Source organism: Lycium barbarum, chromosome 3, assembly GCF_019175385.1.
Source record: "Lycium barbarum isolate Lr01 chromosome 3, ASM1917538v2, whole genome shotgun sequence".
NCBI lineage: Eukaryota > Viridiplantae > Streptophyta > Magnoliopsida > Solanales > Solanaceae > Lycium > Lycium barbarum.
Genome location: NC_083339.1, coordinates 118,156,265 through 118,181,878, shown reverse-complemented (window position 1 = coordinate 118,181,878; position 25,614 = coordinate 118,156,265). Strand labels below are relative to the sequence as shown.

At 35.8% G+C, this 25,614-nt stretch overlaps 2 protein-coding genes across 6 annotated transcripts; one reads left to right on the top strand and one right to left on the bottom strand.

Annotated features, from left to right (window-relative positions):
* The first annotated feature begins 2,834 nt into the window (after window positions 1-2,834).
* LOC132632004 (uncharacterized) lies at window positions 2,835-18,621 on the top strand. 3 transcript variants are annotated; one of them, XM_060347782.1, is made up of 20 exons: window positions 2,840-3,343; window positions 4,092-4,244; window positions 4,351-4,510; window positions 5,680-5,998; window positions 7,810-7,947; window positions 8,047-8,239; window positions 8,348-8,475; window positions 9,060-9,269; window positions 9,604-9,770; window positions 10,963-11,041; window positions 12,267-12,917; window positions 13,042-13,409; window positions 13,728-13,835; window positions 13,914-14,000; window positions 14,750-14,992; window positions 15,066-15,134; window positions 15,288-15,509; window positions 16,339-16,449; window positions 17,294-17,404; window positions 18,082-18,621. In XM_060347782.1, exons 1-20 carry the CDS (start codon window positions 3,247-3,249, stop codon window positions 18,353-18,355), a joined length of 3,888 nt encoding a protein of 1,295 aa, XP_060203765.1. In that variant the 5' UTR covers window positions 2,840-3,246; the 3' UTR covers window positions 18,356-18,621. The 3 variants fall into 3 exon arrangements, with proteins under 3 accessions (XP_060203767.1, XP_060203765.1, XP_060203768.1); XM_060347784.1 differs by lacking the exon at window positions 13,914-14,000 and having other exon boundaries at window positions 2,835-3,343; XM_060347785.1 differs by lacking the exon at window positions 2,840-3,343 and having other exon boundaries at window positions 4,092-4,159.
* Window positions 18,622-19,238: 617 nt separating this feature from the next.
* Window positions 19,239-23,759, bottom strand: LOC132632001 (G-type lectin S-receptor-like serine/threonine-protein kinase At5g24080). 3 transcript variants are annotated; one of them, XM_060347779.1, is made up of 5 exons: window positions 23,329-23,759; window positions 21,129-22,495; window positions 20,861-21,041; window positions 20,300-20,756; window positions 19,239-19,885 (listed from the first exon to the last, which is right to left on the bottom strand). In XM_060347779.1, exons 1-5 carry the CDS (start codon window positions 23,595-23,597, stop codon window positions 19,547-19,549), a joined length of 2,613 nt encoding a protein of 870 aa, XP_060203762.1. In that variant the 5' UTR covers window positions 23,598-23,759; the 3' UTR covers window positions 19,239-19,546. The 3 variants fall into 3 exon arrangements, with proteins under 3 accessions (XP_060203762.1, XP_060203763.1, XP_060203764.1); XM_060347780.1 differs by having other exon boundaries at window positions 19,240-19,885; window positions 20,300-20,753; window positions 23,329-23,755; XM_060347781.1 differs by having other exon boundaries at window positions 19,240-19,885; window positions 21,129-22,548; window positions 23,329-23,462.
* Window positions 23,760-25,614: the final 1,855 nt, after the last annotated feature.

Here is a 25,614-nt window from a genome sequence, read left to right as displayed (position 1 = left end):
CGCTGCAAATGCTCCAATTAGAATAAAGTCCTTAAAGGATGAGTCTATGGCGATAGACCAATCGGTTCCAAAGGTAAAACTCCTTGAAGAAGGAGATAAGCAAATGATCAAGATGGTCATTATAATGAGGCAAGTGCTTTAAAAGAGCACCACGACATAATACTTTATAAAACATTGGGAAAAGTTCAGGTACCTGAAATTGATGAAAAAATGAAGAGGTCTCGATAAATTATGTCACATTGGAACCGATATCAAATAACCGTAGACGGTATCTTTGAAATAATGTAGCGCTCAACATTATAATGGTGATGAGGATCTTGAATTCAAATCTGTCAAAGAATATGGACAAATATAATGATTGGTCAAATAAAATACGCAGGTCAAGTATATTTTGTTTCACTTGGAAAAGTGATGTTTTGGACCTATAGTCCGATGACCTCAAGGTATAATGTCAGTGGGGTACAAATGGATTCTTGTGCGAAAAGTAAAATGAGAAATAAAAACTGTAAAAATAAAGTACGGCTTGTGCCTTGTGGCATAAAGATTTTTCGCAAAAGTCCTGACATTATTGTATGGAGACGCATGTACTCTCCTGTGGTGGATGCAATGGGGTTTCTTATCAGTCTGGCAATATATGAAAATATTTGAATGCGTATAATTCATTGTTGTCAATATGGTTATATAGACAATGAAAGAAAATCCATAGGGATTTAAATTGGTTTGCAGCATTTGAGGTTTTTGAAAATAAAGCTTCAACAAATCTTTATATAGGTCAAAGCGATTCCATTGAGTACCCAATGATTGTGATGTCGCTAAATATAAATAAACATCATTTTGACCTCATGATAATGATGAATATATTGTATTGCATACTGCAAAAGAAATTATTAATACAGATTTGTTTGTCCTAACAAATATTATCAAGGTTTTGTTGGTTATGTAAATGCAGGGCATTATTTGTATTATTACATGAAGTTTGGTCTTCAAGCTAGTATTGATTTGCATATGAGGATACTGTCACACTATGACGTTCGACATGACAGTCAATTGTTGATACTTATACAAAGCAATTCAGGAATGCGTGTGTGGCTTAGATCAATAATTCAACACATTTTTCAATAATATGATGTTTATTTGGAAATGAAAATTTCAACAATATTGTACGAAGCTTGCATAGCTCAATCGAAAGAAGGATATAATAAAGGAGATAAAATACAACACATTCCTCAAAGTTCTTTTCCAGACATGACCTTCAACAGAAAGGTGAAATAGGTTTTCAACAAATACGCTCGATTGATAAGTTGACGGACATGTTCACTAAAGCATTGCTAACCTCGACATTTGAGAAGCTGATATACAAGATTTGGATGTGTTGTCTCCAAGAATTAAGTGATACTTTAATCAGGGGGAGTATAATACGCGCTGTACTGTTTTTTCCCTTAGCTGAGGTTTTGTCCCACCGGGTTTTCCTAGCAAGGTTTTTAATAAGTCAGCTAGCAATGCGTATTACGAGATATGTGTACTCTTTTTCCTTCACTAAGATTTTTTTCCACTGGGTTTTTCCTAGTAAGGTTTTAACGAGACACATCATCTATTAAGACATGAACATCCAAGGGGGAGTGTTATGAAATATTAAGTGTGGATGTCCACCACTCTAGAAATAAATTCCACTTCCTCCATGATCTCAAAGGTTTAATGGAATGTCTCCCACTTCACCCATTATCTTCCCCACATTCTCATATGTTGAATGTCATATTTATATCTACCCTTTTATATGCCTCTATGCACCACTATAAATAGAGGCATAGAGATTCATATTGTATAGACTTGAACACATTTGGATGAATAAGAAATCTCTTCTCTCTTGTCTTTCTATTTCTATGATTTTCATCCTTTAGTATTATTACTCTTTTAGCATAATTTTGACACTGTTTTAAATTTGAAAACAATTTGACCTGACTTGATCTCACCCCCCTGTAATTATGGCTGACAGCCCTTTTGGTTTAATACAAAATGTTAACCCTTTTTTTTTTCAAAAAAAAAAAAAAAAACAGTTTGACTAGACTTTCTCACAATTTTGTTCCTTGCGTTTTTTTCCATCACTATCAGTTCCTATTAATCATTTCATTCTGATCAGTCGTGATGGTTTGCTTGGGTGCTATAGGTATTTCATATTGGAATATCTAAACTAATGACAATTTTCTTTACTGGAATTGGAACTTAAACAACTCAATATCATCTTCACTGGTTTGTGACAACTCTCTGTTCAAAGTATTCCTTTGTCTAATCAAGAACTTTTATTTTACCTTTTCTAACAACTTTTTATAGCCACATAAATATTGTGACATGTTTATAGTTATACTAATATTATTGAAATTACAAATTTCAAAATGTCTTTCATTCTTTATTAAACTTCAAATTTATTTAGTTAAGCTACGTCGTATAAGTCGAAAGGTGGGAGTATACACTATAAATTGGAAATCTGAAAATTTCCACCTATATCAATCTTGCACAATCGCATTTATGCTCAAGAAAAACAATTAACAGTAGCAATCTGCACCTTCAAAATTCACTAATAAAATACCAACTTGTAAAATATATAATAACTCATAATCATTTACTTAGTTTTCATCATACTCAAACTTTTTCTGTTAACCCTTGACTTTGCGATCACAAAAAGAAACTAAAAAAAAGCATACAAATTTCAGTTTTCGTTCTCAATCTATGACCAATATGAGCAAATATAAAATGCTATTACATAAAGGAATATAAACTAGGGACTTAAAAAAAAAAGAAATACATGAAATAGTGACAAAGAATAAGTGTTGTTGATTAGACATAAATGGAAATAAGAGTGTTATAACTATTGTTGTTCTTTTCTAATTTACGTTCGTAAACAAGGATTTATTTAAATTTCGAGCATTTACCCTTTCGCCATCGGAAACAAAAAATAAAACAAGAAAAAAAAAAGTCTCCTCTATATCTTAACAGCAAATGACAGTTTGCCACGTGATGGATACTCCACTTCTACGGTAGTCCTGGTAACACCTTATCATTTCCAAAGCGCGGGAAAAACATTTCAGATACCCCTTTGGCGCCATCTAAACCCTAACACTTCACTCATCAGTTCGTAAAAAGATCCAAACTTTCTTCCAAAAATCATCACACCAAATCCTATTCGTTAACCATTATACCTAAATCAGGAAAATCTTTACTTCAAAAAAAAATAAAAAAATTCATAATCAAATGGAAGGGTTGTCAATTATATGTGCTGGCCTTGGTATAATTGAAGAAGATGATGATGGAAATCGAATTGGCTATTCCACAGGAGAATACTGCTTAGGTTTGTTTACATTTCTCTTTTTGCCCATTCCATTACTAAAACAGTTAAAAATTACCTTTAGGGTGTGTTTGGTATGATGGAAAATGTTTTCCAAGAAAATTAAGTGATTTTCCGACTCATTTTCTTGTGTTGGGTGTATTTTTATTGATCCGGATAATGTTTTCCCTAAATTTTTTAATGGAAAATGTTTTCCAGGATATTTAGTGCAACCAAACAAGGGAAAATAGGAAAACATTTTCCGTCATACTGAACACACCCTTAGTTCAAGCCAAATGGTTGTTTGGTCGTTCAATTCCTTTATTTATTGGCTAACTCGTTTATTTGGTATTTGAATGAAATGGGCCTGTATTGAGTGATCGATATACTTGATCTTGGCGGCTAGTTTGGAATTGAGTTATAGGTGATTGATTAATTGATGAAAAGTTTTCATCTTTAAGCTAATTTGTTTTTTTTCTAGCGTCATATTAGTTCTTGTTAGTGCAAGGGGTGTCAAGTTTGTAAATGGATGTCAAATTTGAGCTGTCTTGATGGGTTTGTTTAATTGGTAATTTTTTTCTTCTTTGAAATGGTAAAAGCTTAATTGGTTTTCTAGTGTCATATTAATTGGTAATTTAAGCTAATTTGTTTTTTTCTAGTGTCATATTAATTTCTGTTAGTGTAGGGGGTGTCAAGTTTGTAAATGGATGTCAAATTTGAGCTATGTTGATGGTTGTTTAATTGGTTATTCGGTGTCTTGGTTTCTTGGCAGATAATCTTAAGGATTTGTTGAGGTTTCTAAGACGAGATGACCCTCAAACAAGAGAAGTGTTCAAGCAAGTATGTAAATGGAATATTGTGGGCAAAGATTTGATTCCCATTATTGAATATTGTCAAGATGACCGAAATCTGCTGTTAAATGCAGGTCTCTGTCTTATTTTATTTATTGTCCATTCATTTTATATCAGTAAACATGAAATTTGTTGTTTTTATTAATTTCGTCTGCCTTTTCTCTCCATCTTATTTTACAGTAAAGGTTATGGTGTTTCTAACGATGCCTATTGAGCCTACATCAAATGACATACCGCAACAGATAGAGCTTCTATGGGGAATAAAATCATCAATTACCTTTAGTGAAGCTGTGCCGGTGATAATGTCTCTGTTGGAGAGCCCATTGGAAAATTTGGCTTGGTAACTGCAATTATCGCGTCATATTTTTGTTTGTACATAAACATGTAAAATTGGTAACTGCGATCATTTTCAGCAGCTAGAATGTGCTTTCCTTAGAGTGATGTAAAAATTTGGGCTGACCCATGTAATATTTGAGATGGTAATAGCTTTGTGGAATGGTTTCTGGAGATAGAAATAGAGAAATATGCCTATAGAAACTTTCACCCGTATGTGCTCAGCAGGATTATTTTTCTAAAACCTACGGATTTATTTCTGCGAAGGCAAGTGACATAGGGGTGAAAATGAAAATATTGCATTTGCCATAGAAGATTAGTGGTTACTGTTTTGAATAGTTATCCTACTTTTAAATTAACACATAAAACGAGCTAATCCAATCTTGTAACCAAATCCTGTTTTTAGCTGAATCTTGTCATTCTGTACTTCCCTTGCTAAACAGGCACTACTTTACATAGATGCAGATCAGCTAGCAGATACGGGCATTTAGGATAAGTCTAAATTTTTTCATTTTTGGAGTGCATTTGGAAGGATCCATGATAAGTAGCCATACTCATATTGTAGCCTTAGGACATGGTTCATTAAGGTAAATAAGGACAACTTATTTTTCTAATCTACTGACATAGAATTTCTTATTGTTTCACCATGAAGGGCATTATTTTCCTGGGCTAGTGGCATAGAATTTCTTATAGTGGGGTGGAATCTTTATTATCCGAAAGTTAGAACATTTAAGTATCTAGGCCTTGAACCATGAGAGTTTTCCCTGGCTTACTGCGTATGAATGAGTTCGTGAGCCATTACAAATTCAAAGATGTTCATTGTTAATGTGTACTCCTCCATCAAGAAGGTTTTCAGTTCTTAGAGATACTTCTAACTCAAACCTTCTATCAAAGTTTCTTGATCCGAGTAGCTAATGCTCACCCTGGCTTTGTGTTGCCTTTACCACATAAATTAATTAGCTAACTTTGACGAATGCTATTTATATTTTCTTTCCGGAGCTTCATTAACATTCTGTTAAAGAGGCTAATTATCAATCACACTGGCATGTCATATTCCTTTGTTGGCTTCTCTTTACTTCAGTATAAGAATGCTAAGCTTACATAAGATAGTCTACTGCTTCATCATGGGTTCATACATGTTAATCTGGTTACAAACTTATCTCACCATGTCAACAGCGAGGCCTTCACAGAAGATGACTGGAAGATGGTGCAGCTGGTGCTTACTTTATTTCGTAATGTTTTGGCTATTCAAGACATATCAACCCAGCAAAAATCTGGCGGTTCGATGATAGAATTTGTATTTCTGAGAGATAGGTTTCTGGAGCTCTTGTTTCAAGAGAATGTAATGGAGGTCATATTAGTTCTTTCACAACAAGTTGGTGGCTCTTGTAGCTATCTTCGTCACGATAATTTGCTCTTGTTGGAGACATTCTATTATATATTTATGGGTCAGCTTCCAGAGTTGATTGCTAAAGCACATTTCAAGGATCCAAAGGTTAGTCTTTTTGCAATATCATGGCCACAAATTGAGTCCATTTTTCTTTGTTTTCTGGATGAAAATTGTAATTTTGATTAGATATAGCACTAATAAATTGGGCTGATCTTCTTATGACTAGAATGGTATATTGAAGGTGGGCTGTGTTAGCAACTTTGGTTGACAACGCTTAATTTCCTAGGACAAAAATTTGAAAGAAAACAGAGATTCATTTTTCTTTCTGTAAACATGCCACTTATACCAAGGGCACTTTTTAATACTGTTCTAGACAATTCATTATTGGTGTTTGACATCCATAAAAGAACTGGTAGGTACATTTAAAGAAAGTTATTATCTCAATTTAATACTCAGAGAAGATGAAATGGATCACACACTTAAAAAACTTTTTTGTACATAAATCTTAATATTTTATTCAAGTATTAGGAGAATGGTTTGATAGATGAAGATGTTACATATAGAATCAAAGTTAGGATGGTTGAAATAGGAAAGTGCATCTGGAGTGTTGTGCTATAGGAGGATACCTATCAAAGTAAAAAACAAGTCTTATCGAACGGTTCTAAGATTGATAATGTTATGTAAGAGGATACCTATCAAAATGAATGTTGCAGAAATGCGAATGTTAAGATGGATGTGAGGTCATACAATATTTAGACAAGATCAGAAATATTTATTTTTGGCAGAAAGTGTAAGTAGCACACATAGTGGATAAATGAGAGAAGGCTGCTTGGGATAGTCTGGTCATGTTCTATGTCGCCAGACGCACTGGTCCGTATGTGTGGAATCACGGTGGCAAAATGTGTTAAAACAGGATCAAGTAACCTAACATCACATAGAAGAATTGTCTTAAAAGACGTACGATCTTTAGGAACTCATGTAGACTTAGCACAAATTAGGGTACAATGAAAGAAAAAGATCCAATAAATGATAAAAATTAGTGTGATTAAGTTATATTTTTCTAGGAGTCGTTTAGTCTTGCTAGAGATTTGTATTGTATTAGAAAATGTAGAGAACTTGTAATGCTAGCAACCTAAATATTGGATTGCTATGGGTCTAAATGGAGCTACATACTCCCTCTTTTTCAATGTATGTGTCTTATTTTCCTTTTTATTCTTTTTTAAATAGACCTCTTTCTATATTTTGTAAGGTTTTAGTTCCAACATTCCCATTTTAGCCTTAATGACACTTCATTTTAGGAATGAGATGACATGTTTAAGACCACAAGACCCAAAAAGTATTTTTGGTTAATACACACCTTTAGTTCAGACCACAAGACTAAAAAAGTCTTATTTACATTCTTAAAATGTCGTGCCCGATCAAACTAAGACACATAAAATGAAACGGAGGAAATAATTAGTTAGGTTCATATAGCCGAGCCTGACTAGCTTGGGATTGAGGCGTAGTTCTTGTACCCATAGAAGATGAAAGATCTCCTATTGTGTTGTCACGTTCTATGTAAGTTTTGAACAGAATTGCGCCTATGCTTGAGTGAGGTGAAGAGACCGATTCAATAACCTTTCAAGAAGCATAACATGGTATTATTGCTTTGCCAATGCTCCTTGGCCTATCTTATCCTTTAATCATGAGAACTAAGATGTTGTTGTGCATTCCCAAGATAAGAAGTGCAGTAATAAAATTCTTCCTTTGTTAGCAATTGTTTTAACGTTGTGAAGTTTTGGAGGAAGGCATCATCAAGTAGAGCACATATGTTTTTCTGCATGCATTTGTGACATTTTCTGAGTTAGACTAGTTCATATGGTGAAGAAGCTTTATCATAACTGTTGGTCCCCCCTCTTTGGTTTGTTATTCATCAGGTGGATGAAGATAGTGATATTTCAATCAACTCCCTCAGAGATATAATAGAAGAAGAACGTCAAAAGAGAAAAGTTATCAGACAACGAAACCTGGGTTGCTATTCTCAGTTCAGCGGAACTTTTACACGGTTTTCCATGGTAATTAATCTTCCTGAATAAAGAAATGGGGATTTTATACATTAGAACTGATAGTATTATAGTTGTACTAGTTCTAATGTTAACCTGTTTATTTAACAGGATGGTTCTAAAACTTTAATTAAGGGAAATCCTTGTTCTGTTTCTCATGATCCCCTGATGATAGCTCATAAGAAGCACCGAGGTCCCGCAAAAAGGACTGTGTGGGACCAAGGAACACTACCAGCAACTAAGAATAAGATTCTAAATTTGCTTTACGATTTTATTAACCAGTTCCTAGGAGGGGGATACAACGGTGAGATATGTGGTTAATGATGCATCCACTTTCACTTTTTTGCTTCTTTATTTCTTTCTTTCTTTTATGACACTCCTTTTGTTTCCGTTCTAATTCAACTCCCTACAGTCTTGATGCAGTCAGTTCGTGATGATATTGAAAAAGAACATCATGCTATTCAGAATAGCGATATTGTTATTTTCTTTCAGGTTGCTCAGTTTGTTACTTCTTTTCAGTACAACAAGTTTTTGAATCAGGTAAAGCAATGTTCTAAGCAAGTGATGTTATATGGTTTGTGTGTGTCTGAATTATCTGTAAACGTGCACCATACAGTTTCTTTTATGCTCCCTTTTCATTAGTAACTGAGTTGCTAGAAACTGATAGAAATATTTATAATTGGGATTATTTGCTCTCAGGAATATTTATCCTTTGAAATAGTTAATGCAAATTGTTAGCTATAGAGAGAATGCATACGCATTTACTCAGAACATTGAGAATATAATCTAAACCACTTATTTCTGGTGTCTGATCATTAGAGTTGGTCTTGGTCACTACCCAGTGTAATCCCACAATAGTGGGGTCTGGGGAGGGTAAGATGTACGCAGCCTTACCCCTACCCGGGTAGGGAGGCTGTTTCCGATGTCTGATCATTAGAGTTGAGACACTAAAAAGAGAAGTGCTAAGATGTAGTAATAAATGATACAGGCTCGTGGAAATTTTTTTGTTGCATAATTGTGTGCTTTTCTCTTTTGTTGGATTTTCAGCAAGTAGTTTCCATTTACCTTGTTTTGTCTTTGTCATCCCATATCTCAATTTTCTCTTGATTCTCTTACTTGATCAGCCTAACGAAGAAGTTGATACCCAAGAACCCATGGATTCCAGAGCTGGTAGCACATTGTTCAGAGGCTGTATATGTGGTCCTATTGCCGAGTCCTTAAATGAATCAATGTTCCAGTTGGTTCTTTTGAGATGGCGTTATTCGCTCGAGACCTTGAAGGAGACAAACGACCGCAAGTTTCTCTATGTGGCAGGATCTCTAATGAAAACAATGGTGATAATGACTTCTCTCAAAGTTTGGGTCTTTCCCCTTATCTTAGTTTAGTGTTTAGCGTTGATGAAAAGAATGAGAGGCATGTACCTTTTGAGATGCCTCTGCATGGTTAAGTAGGTACAACATGCAGATTCTAGGAGATGCACTCATAGAACAATATAAAATGAGATTTGTCACACCTTTAGCAGTATGCAGCATTTGCCAGCCCAAAGGCTGTTGTTTGATGCTTGCTTCAATATCTGCTTCATCTTAAGTATTGGTCTAAAATATTGGGTATTGTGGCATGAATCAAACTTTGGGATCCTTCTCTGACTATACTGATTTTGGTTGCCAGCTTCTTATGCTGGAGTTGGTGCTTAAGCAGTCTCCAGAAGATTCCAAGGAGCATCAAACAGCCCGAATTCTTCTTTACAAGTTATTCTATGATCAAACTGAAGAAGGGATGACTCAGTTTCTCTTGAACCAGATCAAATCGTTTGATACCCATAAGCAGTCGAAAAGGTCTCCCTTCTGGCTCACTTTTTTTTCTTTAAAGAACTATGTCATTCTTGAAAATTGGAGAAAATTTGAGTATGAATGCAGTCTAAGTTACTTGGACTCTTCACTTTCGGTGCGGCACCCGTGTCGATACGACATGGGTGTGGGTGTGGATTTGGGATCCGTACCCGATCTGGTCAATTGATTTTGGGTACTTTGACCAAAAGCGACGGAGAAATTCCAAACGGATTCAATGATTTATGTAATCAAAACAAAGCTAAGGTGAAATTGAAGAAAATGGAATACCTTGTCCATAGAAATTTCTATGTCACTCATTTCCTTTTATCTCCTTCCAGGGTTTCTTTCTTGATCAATATTTTCCCCTCAAGTTTTCCACATTATATGTCATAATTTAGGTTTTATAGCTCAATTTTTAGATATTCGAATTATTTTTAGCTGAATCCCCGCACCCGTATCCATACCTAGATCCATATCCCTGATTCTTAAAATTTAGATCATGAAGGATCCGACCTCTAGATCCGCACCCGTATCGGACATCCGCACCCGAGTCCGAGCAACTTAGAATGCAGTAAATGTGATGCCTCCACCAAGTTTCATGACATCCAATATTGAATTATGAACGAGTAGCAAATCAACTTGTAGTTTATTAGCTCATTGAAGATCTTTATAGATGTTACACACTGCACTCTTATTTTGGATTAATGTAATTCAACTGCCACAGTAAAGCCATCTCTATGGATAAAATATTTGCATGTTTCCTCTGCTCAAAAACTTGCTTTCAGTTACAACCTTCAGGTGAAGCTGTTTTGTAGGAACAGTTCATAACAGTGTAACTTTGAAGCATCTTTTCGTGTTGATAACTATAGTTTCTTGATCCATGTCAGAACAGCTTTAATCTAGAGTTTTCTTAGCTACAGAAAACTTTATTTAGAAACTATAAACCATGTTTTGACAAAGGGTCTATGAGATAAGTTTGTTATGTTGGCTTCTTATTCCACTGCACTAATCATGGAACGATGTCAGCATGAATCAAAATGCGCTATTTGTTAAAGAGAAAAAGCACTATTTGTTGTTGTTTTTGACTGCATTGAATTTATCAGGTTAATCCAATGTTGTGTGTGTTTGGGAAAAAGTATTTCTAACCTGAAGCATATATAATCTTCTCCTGCTAATAGCTTAAATCTATTATTGCCAGTTACCTCGCTGATCTGGTAGAAATAATCAATACAGTTATAAAGCTGATGGAGATCCTCCAAGCACGTGGTTCATTAAGGGTATTCCCTGATAACTTTTGTATTTTGCGTTTTTTATTATTTTCTGACAAGCAATAATTTTTGTATTATTTCTAAGGGCTTTTGTTCGTAATCTTGAATGACTCAGTCACTTATAATCAAAACTTCAATGCTCATATTCTCCAGCAGATACTTGCTAAGTAGATGTTTCTCTGAAGTGAAGAACCTAGTTGGAGAGAGAAAAACATTGCTTGGATTGGGGAGAGATTGTATGAATGCTCATTTAGTCCAGATTTAAATTCTATAATAAAGATATAATGAAGAAGTGAACACAACATCAACTTTGTCTCATGTTCCATACCTAAAGAAAACCGTCCTTTTATCTTTGTAATTGGGGGGGGGGGGGGGGGGTAAATTTGGAGTTCTGCAGAGGCGTGGCATTTGCGTTCTAGACTATTGCTTACTCACGTTTTCAACTCTTTTTGAGTGGAAGCTGCATTATATAATGGGGGATGAGGTAAGTTTCATATGGTTTTGGGTGGTGCATCTCTGGCTAACTCTTCTACTCTAGATCTGAATGTCTCAGTCGGATTTGGAAATGAGCCATGAACTTAAGGACGCACTTATATTGTATGTATGTATATTGTCTATGAGTGTGTATATATATTTATATTTATTTATGTGTATATAGAAATTTATTTATACCGGGGAAGTGAAAGATAGAGGAGAGATGAATGATGATTTTTCTTCTATTAGTCCCAGTGTTATTACGCTTGCAACTATACCGGCAACGTCATAATATGTAACTTTCTTGTTGACATTTCTGAGCTTGATCAAGTTATTTGCTTACTGATTGGACATATTGGTCCTTTAGTCTAAGGAAGTTCATAGATTAGTAACCCACACTTTGGGGGGATGAATTACTTGGGAGTATAATTGCTGCCATATTTTGGCAGGAAATAAAGAACTTTCAACAGCATGTGTCCCTATTTTGAAGTCCTCGCATGTAAGGAATGGTTGTTTCCCCAACCTCATTCCCCCACAATCCAACCAAAACAATACAGAATGATGTGTATGAAGAAGCGTGTTTGTTTTCTTGCTATCTCAGAGGAAGTGCATAGGTTTGGCTCAGTATGCCACAGCAGGATCTATATCTTATTTGTGCCTGAAGTTTCATAGATGCTACGTATATAGTTTAATTGATTTTTTTTTTTTTTGGCTTTAGCATCTGATATCTATTGACTAAAAAAGATTTAATTTTGTGTAGATTTCGAAAAAGTCGAGAAAGAAACGACTCAAGACTGCAGTTACAGATGACAAGAAGGAAAATGATGATGAAATGATTAGAGATTCAGCTTCCTTTGGGCTAGGTGTTGGTGGCTCTAGTCATGATACTGGATTAGCTCAGAATGGAGAAGATGCCATAGACTCCAATAAGGTTGATGAACAGACAGGATGTACAACGGTGAACGATGATCAAATGGTTGAGAGTACTGATACAACTCACAATAATGCTGCAGGCTCTGGAACTGAAAAGTCAAATAATCTTCATGTAGTTGGAAAGGGAGAAGAAGATATAACAATCCTAGATCAGGTTAATCAACCTGTTTCTCTAGAAGCTAAGTCAGGAAGACACCAGAACACTCTGCCAGAGACACAACAAAAACTTTCTGATGATGTTAATGACGAGCATGATCAAGGCGGGGATTATTCCTCTGGTGATGAAAATGTGTTAACTAAAGAAGATGATCTCAAAATATCTGCTTTGGTCTCTACTCTTGCAAACAACTCCACCATTCACAACCTTTGTTGGTTGCTTAAGTATTACAAAAGCAACTCCATTATTACAAATAATTCTGTGATATGCATATTACAGAAATTATGCGATGATCTCGAACTTTCTCCCATGCTATACCAGGTAATTTATTGAAGAATTATATGGTTTTAATTGTTGAAAAGCAATCAAACTTTCTATTTGTGACAAGATTAATGTGAAGCTTCTGTAGCAGATCTCATTTTAATATTTTCTGCTTTATATACAGCTCTCTCTCCTCATCATATTCTATGACATTCTGGAGGAGCAGAAGTCAAGGCCTTGCAGAGAATATGATAGCATTGTCTTCTTTTTGACAAACTTAGTTAGGAGAATGCTGCGCAAAATGAAGAGTAATCCCCTACTTTTCATAGAGGTTCTCTTCTGGAAATCACGTAGAGAGTGTCATTATCTCACTTGTGATTCCATGCTAAAAGAGCTATCTGAATTTAAGAAAGATGGTAAAAACAGTTCAGGTGTTTCCATGACTGGTGAAGTTGGCTCATCTGAAGCAAATGAATGGGTCCGCCGAAGTCTAGCTGATGCCCTTGGTGATGATGAAGCTGATGTTCCATTACCTTTTTCAGAGGCTGTCAGGTAGGATGTTTGCACTAATACTACAAGGATGCTATTGTTGTTTGCTAAATACCATTGTGCTTTAATCAAAGAAAACATTAATGTCATATGTTGAATTCTATATTATTTATGCAGTGAATTTATTTTTGCGACAGACTTCATAAACTTAATTTTTTTACTTTTAATTTAAAGCTGTTATCTTTTTCTAAGTTTTGATAATTTCCTATTAAAAAAGATGAAATAGCTTTTGATAATGTTGTAGGTCTTTTATTCTTAAGATAAACAGCCAAGTCAACTTTTTTCCTCCAACAGAATCTTTTAATTCAATGCTGTTCGCAGAAACAAGGAAGAGGTCACAAATAGGAGTAACCAAAGTTTGGGGGAGAGAGCGGAAAGCCCGACATCAATCTTAAATGATGGGATGAATGAGAAGCAACAATTGGGAAAGTATGATCCTCTTTCATGCTTTTTTACACTTCTTGATTTCTCAGTTTAGCCATCTTCTTTATTGTGTTTTTATTGCAGACAGAAGTCTCAGAGGGAACCTAAAAGACAAAAACTACAAGCTCTTAATGATGAGTCACGGCAGAAAGCCGAGCAACTCTTTGAGAGGTGTATTTATGTATATAGTTTCATTATTTGTCTGTTTGAAACCCTCCTCTTAATCCTACCAATGATAAAGTAGAATCTGTACATACCGAGTGTACCCGATTAGCTCCGACGTTCACATTGTCCTATAAGTGGTCGAATCTGTTTCCCAAGTGTTTATGATATGCTAAATTAGGCCATAGAATTGGGAACTATGGAGTAATAATTCATGTTTGAAGGGTGGCACACATGTAAAAATAAGTTTAAGAAAAGATCTAAATTCTTAAATCGTTGTATTCTACTATCCACTCATATTGTTTCACAAATGATGATCCTTTTTTTACTTTCTTCTTGACTATTCTATTCTGTTAATGATGTTCTCTCGTTCTCTCAATATACCTCTGATGTTGCAAAAAAATTGATCTTTTAGAATCAGCATTGCTATCTCCAGCTTATCCTTGTCTTTCCTTGGGACACACCATCCCAAAGCAATTGGTTGGGAAATTGGCATTAGATTTTATCTTTAGAGGACCATTTCCCCTCCATTAACTTTGCGAGGTCTATCAATCTCCCCAGTGTGAAACAGACCTAACACGCTTCTATTATAAACATTGACTGCATGTTTTGAGATTATGGATTTGACACCAACCAAAACGTTTAACTTAAACTATGAAAACTGGAAACTGCCATTTCCAGATTTCTGTAGATGAATATTCTATGTTGCTTCCAGTCTTTGTTCTGCAGAGTATGAATTCTTCTTGTATGATTTCCAGGTATAAAGATAATCAAAATTGTTGTGACCTCATCGCGGAAGCCCTTGATCCAGATGGAAAGATTTCATCTCTCCAAGTTTCCAGGGCACTTAAACAGTTAGGATACAAAATCCCATGGAAGAAAAAGACATTAAATGCTAGTGCTCCCAACAAACCTAGGAATGAAGAAATGGTTCTAGAAAGTGAGATCAGACTTCAAAATTCAGATATACTAGAAGAGGGCACTTCACAGAGAAGGCATCTGTAAGTGTGTTTAAAGCAGTTAGTTTTATGTTTCATGAACTTGATTTTAAATATTCTTGCTGGTCATTCTCAGGCACACTAGAAAGAGAGTGCAAGCATTTAGTCAGGAGCAGGAGCAGAAGATCAAAGATTTGTTCGAGCAGTGAGTTCTATAACCCATTATGTACTGGAGATTTTCCCCTTACATTTCTTCTACATAAATTAATAAGAAAGTGACTCTTTTCTGAGACAGTGGCTCTCATAAATCCGTTCCTTAAATCTAGTTTAATAATATGATATGGTTTTACTATGAAAGGTTTAAAGATCACAAGAGGTGCAGCCACATGATTGCCAATGCACTTGATTCTGAGGGCACTGTATCTGCAGCTAAGATTTCACGGAAACTTAAGCAACTTGGCCTGTATGTCTCCAAAAAGAGAAGGTTAGAAACCAACTTGCAATTGATGGATGAAGCAAGCGATGCTTCTACAGAAGGTTCAGACAACTCTGATGATGAGATGTTGTTATCAATGAGAAGGTACAATTATGTTCTTTGATGTGCACAAAGCTTAAAATTTTGGATCATCTTGAGAAGAGGATCACTCTTCCTTACATCCAGAGTAATTTACTCCAGTGCACTGTCTTATCTGATGGGCGACCATGTCCTTTCCCCTTGAAGTTCCGTCTATGATTTTTTTTCCACTACTAGTCTTTGGTAGCACAGTAGGAAATTTGCTACCGGCCTAGGATCTTCTGTTCTAATAAACCTCCTCTCACTCTCCTTTTCAGCATGTATTCTAGCTTCATGCTTCTTTTACATGTTCAAAAACTACTTTCTGCTGTTGTCTTTTTCTGCATATTGACGCCAAAAACCGTATTGAGAACCATCAGTCATGGTAATTCCTTTGTAGTCAATTTCAGCACATTGAAGAGATTGTCCTAAGAACTTTCGGGTTGCGTCCACCTTCCAACTAAAGTGTTGGTGGATGTTGATATCCTCTATTTGTTGTAGATTTACCTTCTACTAATATATACGGGATATGCAAAGTAGTGACCTGCAATTTGTGTTGCAGATGCTATTGCTTGTACTCTCTGTTCTTCCAGATCTAGAATTTTTTTTAAGAAAAATAGTGAAGGAGATATTCTAGTGATACTGTCTCCTGCTTCCTTCTCATCTCTGAGTTGGGTAGTGATGCTACTGAATGGCATGTAAGATAGAAGTTAAAAGGCACTATACTCATAGCAATCAGTGACATTATCATCCATCTTGCTAGGAGAAATGTTTTGGATGAACTGTAAACACATTAAAATTACTATGCTCCCACCAGATATATGATGAGGGCTTTCATTGTTTTATGGAGTTTCAGGAGCAAACTTCAGGGGAAAGGAAACACTTCTGAAGGAAGAGAGAACCAGAAAACAAGGAAGAAATCATCAAAAGATGAGTCTGATGATGAATTGCTGACTTCACTATTGGTGTATGCTTTCTTTTGTCTGCCTCTCCTCTCTTTTACATCATTTATACATGACTTTGAACTTTGTTATTTGTTTTCTGAGAATCAATGAACAGTCTTCCTGGACATCCGTCTCCCTCTCTTCCTGCTTTAGATGGTGGATTTATGTGTATGTAGCTTATAAAAGATTAACACATTCCTAGTTATTAAGTGAAGATAGCAGTGGGTCAAGCCTCATAGTTACTTTAGAGGACCTGCTTAAATTTTGATAGAAGTATCAAGTATCCCAATTTGCTTGTTACAACCAAAGCTGCACAAATATATGCTGATTGGCTGGTCAATAAGTAAAAGCTGAAAATGTTAAGTATGGGGAGGAATTGCATAGGCTGCTGGAGCACCGTCCTGAACGACCAGATTAAGAAACGTGTGTACTGTGTAATTATTCAGTGTCCTGTCAACAGTTTCTCTATGTGACCAACCAACAAGTCTTTTTCTGTCAGCACATCAAAATTACCTATTTGAGTTGTCCTATTCATAGACTTATAAAGCTTGAACATAGTCCTCACATCCTTCTAGTTCTTCAGGGCAGCAAGGAGCTATTTTTGTTGGTCAAATTTGGGTTCTTTTAGTCATGCTCCACAAGTTTCTAGTTCTTTAGGACAGGAAGGTGGTATTTTCATTTGTCAAGTTTGGGTTTCTTTTTTGGGAACTGACTGTCATCGAATTACAAAATCTTGTGTATAGTGTAGATATTTGCCGAGTTGGCTTAGGAGGCATCCTAAATTATGTTGCAGTGTTGCTTTCAGTTAGTAAATTTACTACTCTCTGCAAGTAGACACCTATAACTATTTTAATCTTTTTGATGCAGAAAAACTAAAAGAGTTGATCCACAGAGTGAGGATGGGAAGCTAATTCTAAATTTGATGAAGATCAGCAGCAAAATTGACATTGAAGACAACGATACTAATGACCCAGAGAGGTACATTACGGCTGTGTTTTTACTGTTATCACCTTATCTGGTAGCAAGGTGGATAGTGCAATTGTCCTCCATTTGTATGACCCTCTTATCTAGTCACTCACCTTATCTTATTTGCTCTTTGGTATCTTCCTCTATTTGCTTAGGAACTTCACAAAACTACTATGCCAGTTTTGTCTCTTCAAGTATGAGCCTCTCATATTCTCACTCACCTCATCCCTATTTCTTTTTGGGATCTTCCTCTAGTTTCTGAAGGAACTACTATGCTAGCTTTCTTGTGCTTCTGAGCTCTTTTGGCCATCCTCTTTGCTTTCCTAAATTGGATACCATTGCTTACTTTCTGTTATTTTTTTTAAACTAACTTTTGCTATCCATCTACATTCACATCATAGTAGGGTGTTTCAGCTTGAATTTATCGTACAAACACTGTTTCAGGCATATATAGCATACAATCTAGGGACCATTAATATCTGACAATGACTATATTTTCTCCGTAGGCCAGCTCAAATGGATTGTAGCAACAGCGTTTACATAAGATGTTAATTCCGTCTAAATAGTTTTCTTGTGCTTTTACATATTAGGACTTACTTTCCTCAAAAAAGCATGTCATGATTTTAGATCCATTGACATTGATTCATTGACTACTTAACTAACATGATCTTAACCTCTGGTATTTCCAGGGGAGAGATCGATGAGGCTACTGCAATGGAGGATACAGAACTTAATAATACTGCCTCAGGCGCTGAAGGTGATGTTGATGCTGGAAACGTGGCAACTGACTTTAGCAGTGAGCAAGATGTTCCTCCCGGCAATCAGGCTGATCAGCAATTGCAGGACAAATTCCATTCTGAGTTGTCTGATTTTGAGGATGATGATGCTTCACTTGAAGCCCCTGTGACTACTGTCTCGAGAAGGCGGCTGAGGATGGTCATTGATGTGGAGGAAGATGAATAAATCAAGGGTAAGTCAGCCCATCTCGAGAACTTGTGGTCGACTGGAATGTAAATTTATGATTAAAGTATCTAGGATGGTTGCTTGTGTAGATGAATGTAGAGGGCAGTCACTGTTTACTTATTTCTAAAGCTGGATAAGCAACACAAATTTTCTTAGCAAGCGATGAATCAACCTGTAGAAATATAATAGCAGAGTCGAGCTTATTCCCCTTTCTTTTGGTAGCTAACGTAATTCACTAAAATCTAAAGCCTTTTATATCTTTAACATATTTTGACTGCGTAAATATCAATTTCTTTTCGTGTTTATTTCAACTGTTATCATAAGATTACCTAGCATCTTTATGTAAAATAAGTCTAGTAATATCTTGAAAAAATGATTTGAGAACACTAGCCTGGCCTTTCATTATAGCTAAGGATATCACATGGAATATAGGTTAGTTGCAACAATTACAGCAAGCCGTTTTAACCATATCTTCATATCCAACTCCAAGTATAAAAAAGGTAAGAACTACAAAATTGGGAAGTCAGACTCATAATTAAGCATATCTATTAACGGGTTATAGTACCCCCAATCCATACAGGATTAACGGATTATAGTACCCCCAATCCATACAGGATTAACGGTTTATAGGTCAGTCATCATATTTGACTGTCTTAAGCTACATCATTGTATCTCCTTGTTAATATCTGAAGTACCCTATCTAAAAATTCGGGATAAGTTGCTCTTTGACAGCCCGTTGGAAAAGTCTATATTTAGAACAACCAAATGGGTATATAAATGTGTTTTAACATACACTATTATCACCATTGTAAATTAATATGGTTTAATGTAAACACCAGGTGCATGGATTTCACGCAGTTCTATTAAACCTTTACAATTATTAACCAAATCAAAAGTTCAGAGCATCGAATACTATAAAAATTTAAGAGAACTATATTCTGTTTTCCATGTTTGGTAAGAAAATGCACCCAAAACTGATTATTCAAACCTCTATGAAAGGTCTCTATATAAGTATGTTTTATTTGAAATACACAAATTAATGGCTCAATCCTAGTGAGACACAGCAAAAGGAAAGAGAATACACTAGGGTAATCCAATTTTTGCCGGCTCTTGAATGTTATTTGAAGCATCAATGGGTTTACAGTTGCATAATCCTACCAAAAATTCCTACTGACCCATTCCACCTTTGAACTATCTAGGTGACATAGTGGAGTAACTGCAAGTAGCATTAGATGATGGATCAGTAGTAACAGTGAAGGAACTGAATTGATTGAGCTCCCTTTTCATAGACCTGTATACATGATCTAAGCCCTCTTCAATTAGCTCCAAAACTGTTTGTGGCATTGGGGGCATATTAATGTCAACTGATCCTTCCAACATCTTCACCACTTCCCCCATTGTAGGCCTCGTTGAAACCTCGTCCTGAATACACCAAAAAGCTACCATCAAAGCTCTCATTAGCTCTTCTTTTTCAATTGCTCCTTCTAGTCGTCTATCCACAACCTTTTCTGGTGTTCCTTCTGTCATTTCCTGGAAAAACACCAAAAAGAAGCATTTGCAGAAGCCCCTTTAGTATATATAACTACTGAAAAAACATGAATTGGCGATAGACAAATTCCGTAGCTAACCGGCCAAATCCGTGCTAATCATATTAGCAACAGATTAGCGACCAAGTGTGTAGCTAATACCTTTTTTTTTTTTTTTTTTTTTTTTTTTTTTTTTTTTGTAGTAATTCAGTTTTAATAGTTTCCACGAAATGGAATAATATAAAAATGACAGTCTGGTACACTAAGCTCCCGCTATGCAAAGGGACTTACGAAGGGCCGGGCCACAGAGGGTCTATTGTATGTAACCTTACCTTGCATTTCTGCAATAGGTTATTTAAATGGGTTGCTTCTTGATCAAGAAATAAAAATGAGCTACAAAATTTGATCAATTGAGTACCTTGTAAGCCCATCCAGGGTAAAAGAAGTCCTCAGCATCACAAGTCATATCAAAATTTCTCCGGCCACCAATGATTTCTAGTAGCAGCATCCCATAGCTGTAAACATCAGCTTTTACAGTTATTGGCCGGTTGCTGACCCACTCGGGGGCTAAATAACCTCTGGTTCCTCGGACCATCGTGACAACGTGAGAGTGCTCTCTCCCCATCAATTTAGCTAGTCCAAAATCAGAAACTTTAGGACAAAATTCCTCATCTATAAGTATGTTCTCTGGCTTGATATCACAGTGTATGATCCTGTTCCTGCATTGCTCATGAAAATAGGCTATCCCTTGTGCAGTACCAATGGCTACACGAAAACGTGTAGGCCAAATTAGTAGTCTATCTCTGTTATTATATGAATGAAATATCCACTTGTCCAATGAGCCATTTTTCATAAACTCATACACTAGTAGCCTGCTGAAAAAAAAAAAACTTTGCTATTAAATAATGTAATATGACGTGCTTACATATATACTTTGACAAAAATCAACCATCAAATTAAGATGAAATGAGTTACATACCTCCGGGTTCCTTCAGAACAGTATCCGCATAGACGAACCAAGTTCATATGATGCATAGAGCCAATGGTATTGACCTCTGTTATAAATTCCCTCTCCCCATGAGGCAAAACTTTATCAAGCTTTTTTACTGCTATCAATGTTCCATCTCCTAGGCTTCCCTTGTATACACTGCCAAATCCACCTGTCAACTCAACATTGTCACTTACTATCTTGTTTTAATGGAAAATCAATGCACTAGATAGAAATGAAATACTATTCATGTCTTTACCTGTTCCAAGTAACTGGGAAAAATTGTTAGTTCGGTGTTGCAAGTCGCGAAAGGTGAAACTAATTGGAGCTCCTGATAAGATCAAAGAGCCATCAAGGGCTCTTTTTAAGGATCTTTTCCTATGGATATTGATATACAACAGACAGCCGAGCAGCACGATCAGAACAGTCATGCTTAGGACTATAGGAAGTATCAAAACCTTATCGTGTGTACTCTGCGATTCATCTGATGAATCCCCACTTTCTTTGTCACCACTCACTCCAGCTGAGCCGTTTGCCTCTACCTTGACGAATAAAGTTGAGCCAGGATCCTCGAATCCACCAAATTCCAAACTTTTTAGGACCCAACAATAAGGCTGTTCCTCATTAAGACCGTAAACAGAAGCAACACAATCACAATTCGATAAGCAAGCATTCCCACATTTGGACACCGACTCTATATCACTATAATTTGCTATGACCGATGATCCTGAAAAATAGTAATTCGTCTGTTGAACCGTAGAAATCTTGAACTGGGAAGTTAAGTTTTCATGATGAGGTCCACATTTTCCTGTCAATAAAGAATTTCCAGAACACGAATAAACATCATTTCCCACTTTAGAACTACCTGGCAAACACGTGCAAGAAGCGTTCGTTTTACTTCTGTCTAAACTACATATCCCATTGCCACAAATTCCAGCAATGCCACATGGATTTGATAGAGCTGCCCACTCTGCAACCCATTGCCTCGATCCGTTCACATCGTTATCCCATCGATACAAACGTAGATTTCCATTAGCCTCGAGAATTAACCGTCTTAAAACAGATGGTCTATTCCAATTAGATTGATTTACAGAAGAGAATAACCCTCCATAATCACCATCATTTTTGTACACATAAACTGCTCCATCCGATGACGAGCCATAAACAATACCAAAGCTTCCAGCTTTATCCAAAACCGCAACAACATCTCCTGTCACGTTCGATATATCAGGTCCAGACCAATAAGAATAATTGCTGTATAATTCAGGTGACATATCTAAGGACTCAGGCACATTGTAGGTCAATCCAAGGTTAAGTGAAGTATGCTGCTGCAACATTTTTAACGTGTAATAGCCTCCAAGGACAGGTGATTTTGATGATATTAGTTCTAGTGACGCTGTTAAAGGTTGGCCAGGTAATAGAGTATCTGATGGATGTGAAAAGCTCTGCCACACAACACTTAGGTTGTCGGAGTAGAGAATGAAGTTTCCATTTTCGGACATGACAGCTGTCTCAACGCCAGCTTCTGAGGTGTTTGATGCCCATAAAGTGGTGCCTCTGTCCATCAACAAGAGATTTCCATTGTTGTTGAATTCCAAGATCGCGTCTTTGGTGACCGGAGAGTTTCTATTTAGATGATGGACACAAAATGAAAGGGTTGGCCAAAAAGTAATATATACCTGCAAAAGCTTTAGTAAAACTAGAGATGGAGGAATACATTCTGCTTAATTTCTTCCAAGTAACATCTCTAGAGAATCTATAATTCAAACTTATGTCTACATGTTAAGCATTTTGAAGAACTTCTAGTTTCACATTAACATTCTCAGCTTCTTGCCCTTTTTTTTGAAGAGAAAGAAATCCACACTAGTTCATGTTGGGAAGAAATAATGAGTTTAATTTTACACTAACAAGATACAAGGTTTTACACTAGGTCAACTAAATGATAATTACAGGTGAACGTCCATAAAAGTGAAATCAATAACTGAGAGAATAGGACATTTTACATGTTACAACAGGTTAAAATATTAGTGTATATAAGTTAAATCCTTACGAAAGACTACGATTCAAAGTTTCAAACTTATATCTACATGTTATAGCAATTTGTAGAATTCTAGTTTCACATTAACATTCTCAGCTTCTTGCCCAGTTGCCTTTTTTTTTTTTTTTTTTTTTTTGAAGAGAAAGAAATCCAAACTAGTTTGCATTGGGAAGAAATAAAAAAGTTTAACATCTATACACTAACAATGTAAAAGGTTTTACACTAGGTCAACTAAATAATAACTACAGGTAAACGTCCATAAAAGTGAAGTCAGTAACTTAGAGAATATGACATGTTACATGTTACGACATGTTAAAATATAAGTGTACATAAGGTCACGAAAATCTAACCATACATGACTTATAAGAAATTTGCAAGCTTTACAAGAAAATTACTTAATAGAAAAAGCTGTTACACTTACATGCTAGGGGACCAAACCAGTGTTCTGTCCCCCGGAAGTTGTGCAAACCAAATAGACAATTGATATTGATCATGAGAATTTGCTGTTGGTGTGAAGCCAAATGCAAAAGTTTTATTATCAGAAAACCATGCTTGGTTCTCTTTAGCTAACAATCTTGAACCCAAAACAACTCCACTAGCTGACTCAATGTAGCAACAAAGCTCTGCTAGAAACAGCAAGAGCATTAAGGCCAATGCAGAGGAGAGCAAATTTAGAGCCATTTGGACCATTCAGCATTAAGTTGGTAAAGTTATAGTGGAATTCTATTTCAAGAAAATGAGCTTCACTCAGAATAAGCATTTGGGGGTCCTTATAATAAGAGTAGTCCAAATTTAGAGTTAAAGGAAACTAGTAGGAGACATCAACACGTGGACAGTGGTGGGTGAGCTACAAAGTTGAAAAGTGACCAAAATTCTTGGACGATTTTTGGTCGGTTCTGCTATGTGGCGGCACGTGTTTAACCAATTTTATTGTTGCTTTCAACTATAAATCGACCAAATTGCCAAACTTTTAAAGCTGGAGCAAAGTTATTCTCGTTTTCACACTTTCTCCTAGCAGCAACATATAAGGAACTACCAAGAATATGATACTACTATACTAGGTTGGCACCCAATTCCTCTTTAGTAGGCTAATTTGGGATCTCCATGGATAGTGATACATTCATAGATGAATTCAGGATTTAGAGTCAATTAATGGGTTCAGAACAAGTGTAAATACAGCGGCAGAGTCGGAATTTGAAGCATAGGTTTTGGATTCTAATTTTTTAAAGTTACTAGGTTCTATATTAATAATATGTTCATATTCACTGAATTTTCAAGACAAATACGAATATTGAACCAAGGTTATTGGGTTTGATCGAACCCATAACCAATTTAGCTCTGCCTCTGAGTGTAATCTTATTATTCATGGATAAAGTTTAAGTTTTTAATTATATATAGTTCGAGCTAAAAGTAATGAGTTTTAGTAAAATTCGGAGAACTTGGCTCTAAATCCGCCTCGGGAGCCATGCTTTGCTTTCTCTTCAATGTTCATCATTTTGATTCTCAAACATACAAAAAAAATTGTGGGCTAGTTTCAATTTTCGTCTATTGACTATCTTGTACCAATAATTAACATTGAAAGCGATAGCACGGGCCTATTAAGCTTTTTGTCAACACCTAACAGTAAACAAGTCGTTTATCTGGACAAGTAACTGGACATTTGGATTGTCACGATGAGGACATTAATCATGAATTCAATATTATACGTGAGGTTAACTTTCTGCTAGTATGGCAGTCCATTTTCTGTTTAGTTATCAAGGTTACGTGATCATTGTTCATACGGAAATTACTCAACTTCTTTAAGGTGATTATAAATCTTTATAATTTACATCTTCATTTTATTCTTCATGATTTGCCTTTAAGGTGTTTATTACTTACTAAACCATTAACATAAAATGATAGATTTATGAATATATGATCATTCGATTTATACATTCTGAAGTCAACTCCCGTTCTCTGCCTTTCGAGTAAAGCTGGGGCATACATATGTTCTATAAACCCAGTAACTTTGGGTCGGACCCTATATATATTAAGAATATCCACTAAATAAATACAAATTATAAATTTTGAACTTAATAAATCAAATGCACTGTGTTAGAACTGTACTCGAATCACAATGTTCAAATCATGATCCACCTTTGTAATTAATATGACATATTAAAGAGTATACATACTAAGGGTGCTTTTAATACATTATATATGTATTTAGCTTATTTGCAAAAATTTTCCTTTTTGCATTTGAAATCTATATCCAGTTAAAAATCAGGATATTAATTGGCACCCTATGTTTGGTCGGCCCTCTAAATGACACAAAATAGACCACTTTCCTCTTATTGATGCAGTTTATCAAAATTTGTTAACTTTAATAAAAAAAGATCGCTAACCTATAGCCAAACCATCGTCTCTCCTCCAAACCACTGTTTGTTCCATCAACATGGCTGCCGGACCATTGAAATTTGGTTCGAACGAATTTTCCGTTCCTGCACAGGTATGATTTGTTTAGATTGGATAATATCGCGTTTTGTTGGAAACATGTTAAGGAGCTTAAATATTAATTTTCAGGGTGCTTGGAGACAATTTAAGGCGGGTTTGAACTGATTTACAGATTGAAAACTCGAGGTTGTAGATGACTCTATCTTCCATGTATATCATTACATACCCATTGTATATCAGTGCATATCCCCTTGGGTAACCATCCATGCATGTG

Coding starts and splice junctions, on each gene's coding strand:
- LOC132632004 (XM_060347782.1), top strand. CDS start 3,247: ATGGAAGGGTTGTCAATTATATGTGCTGGCCTTGGTATAATTGAAGAA. Junction 15,510..16,338: donor ATGTTGTTATCAATGAGAAG/GTACAATTATGT, acceptor ATGGAGTTTCAG/GAGCAAACTTCAGGGGAAAG. Junction 17,405..18,081: donor GATACTAATGACCCAGAGAG/GTACATTACGGC, acceptor TGGTATTTCCAG/GGGAGAGATCGATGAGGCTA.
- LOC132632001 (XM_060347779.1), bottom strand. CDS start 23,597: ATGGTCCAAATGGCTCTAAATTTGCTCTCCTCTGCATTGGCCTTAATG. Junction 21,042..21,128: donor TTCCCAGTTACTTGGAACAG/GTAAAGACATGA, acceptor TTGAGTTGACAG/GTGGATTTGGCAGTGTATAC. Junction 20,757..20,860: donor TGTTCTGAAGGAACCCGGAG/GTATGTAACTCA, acceptor TTTTTTTTTCAG/CAGGCTACTAGTGTATGAGT.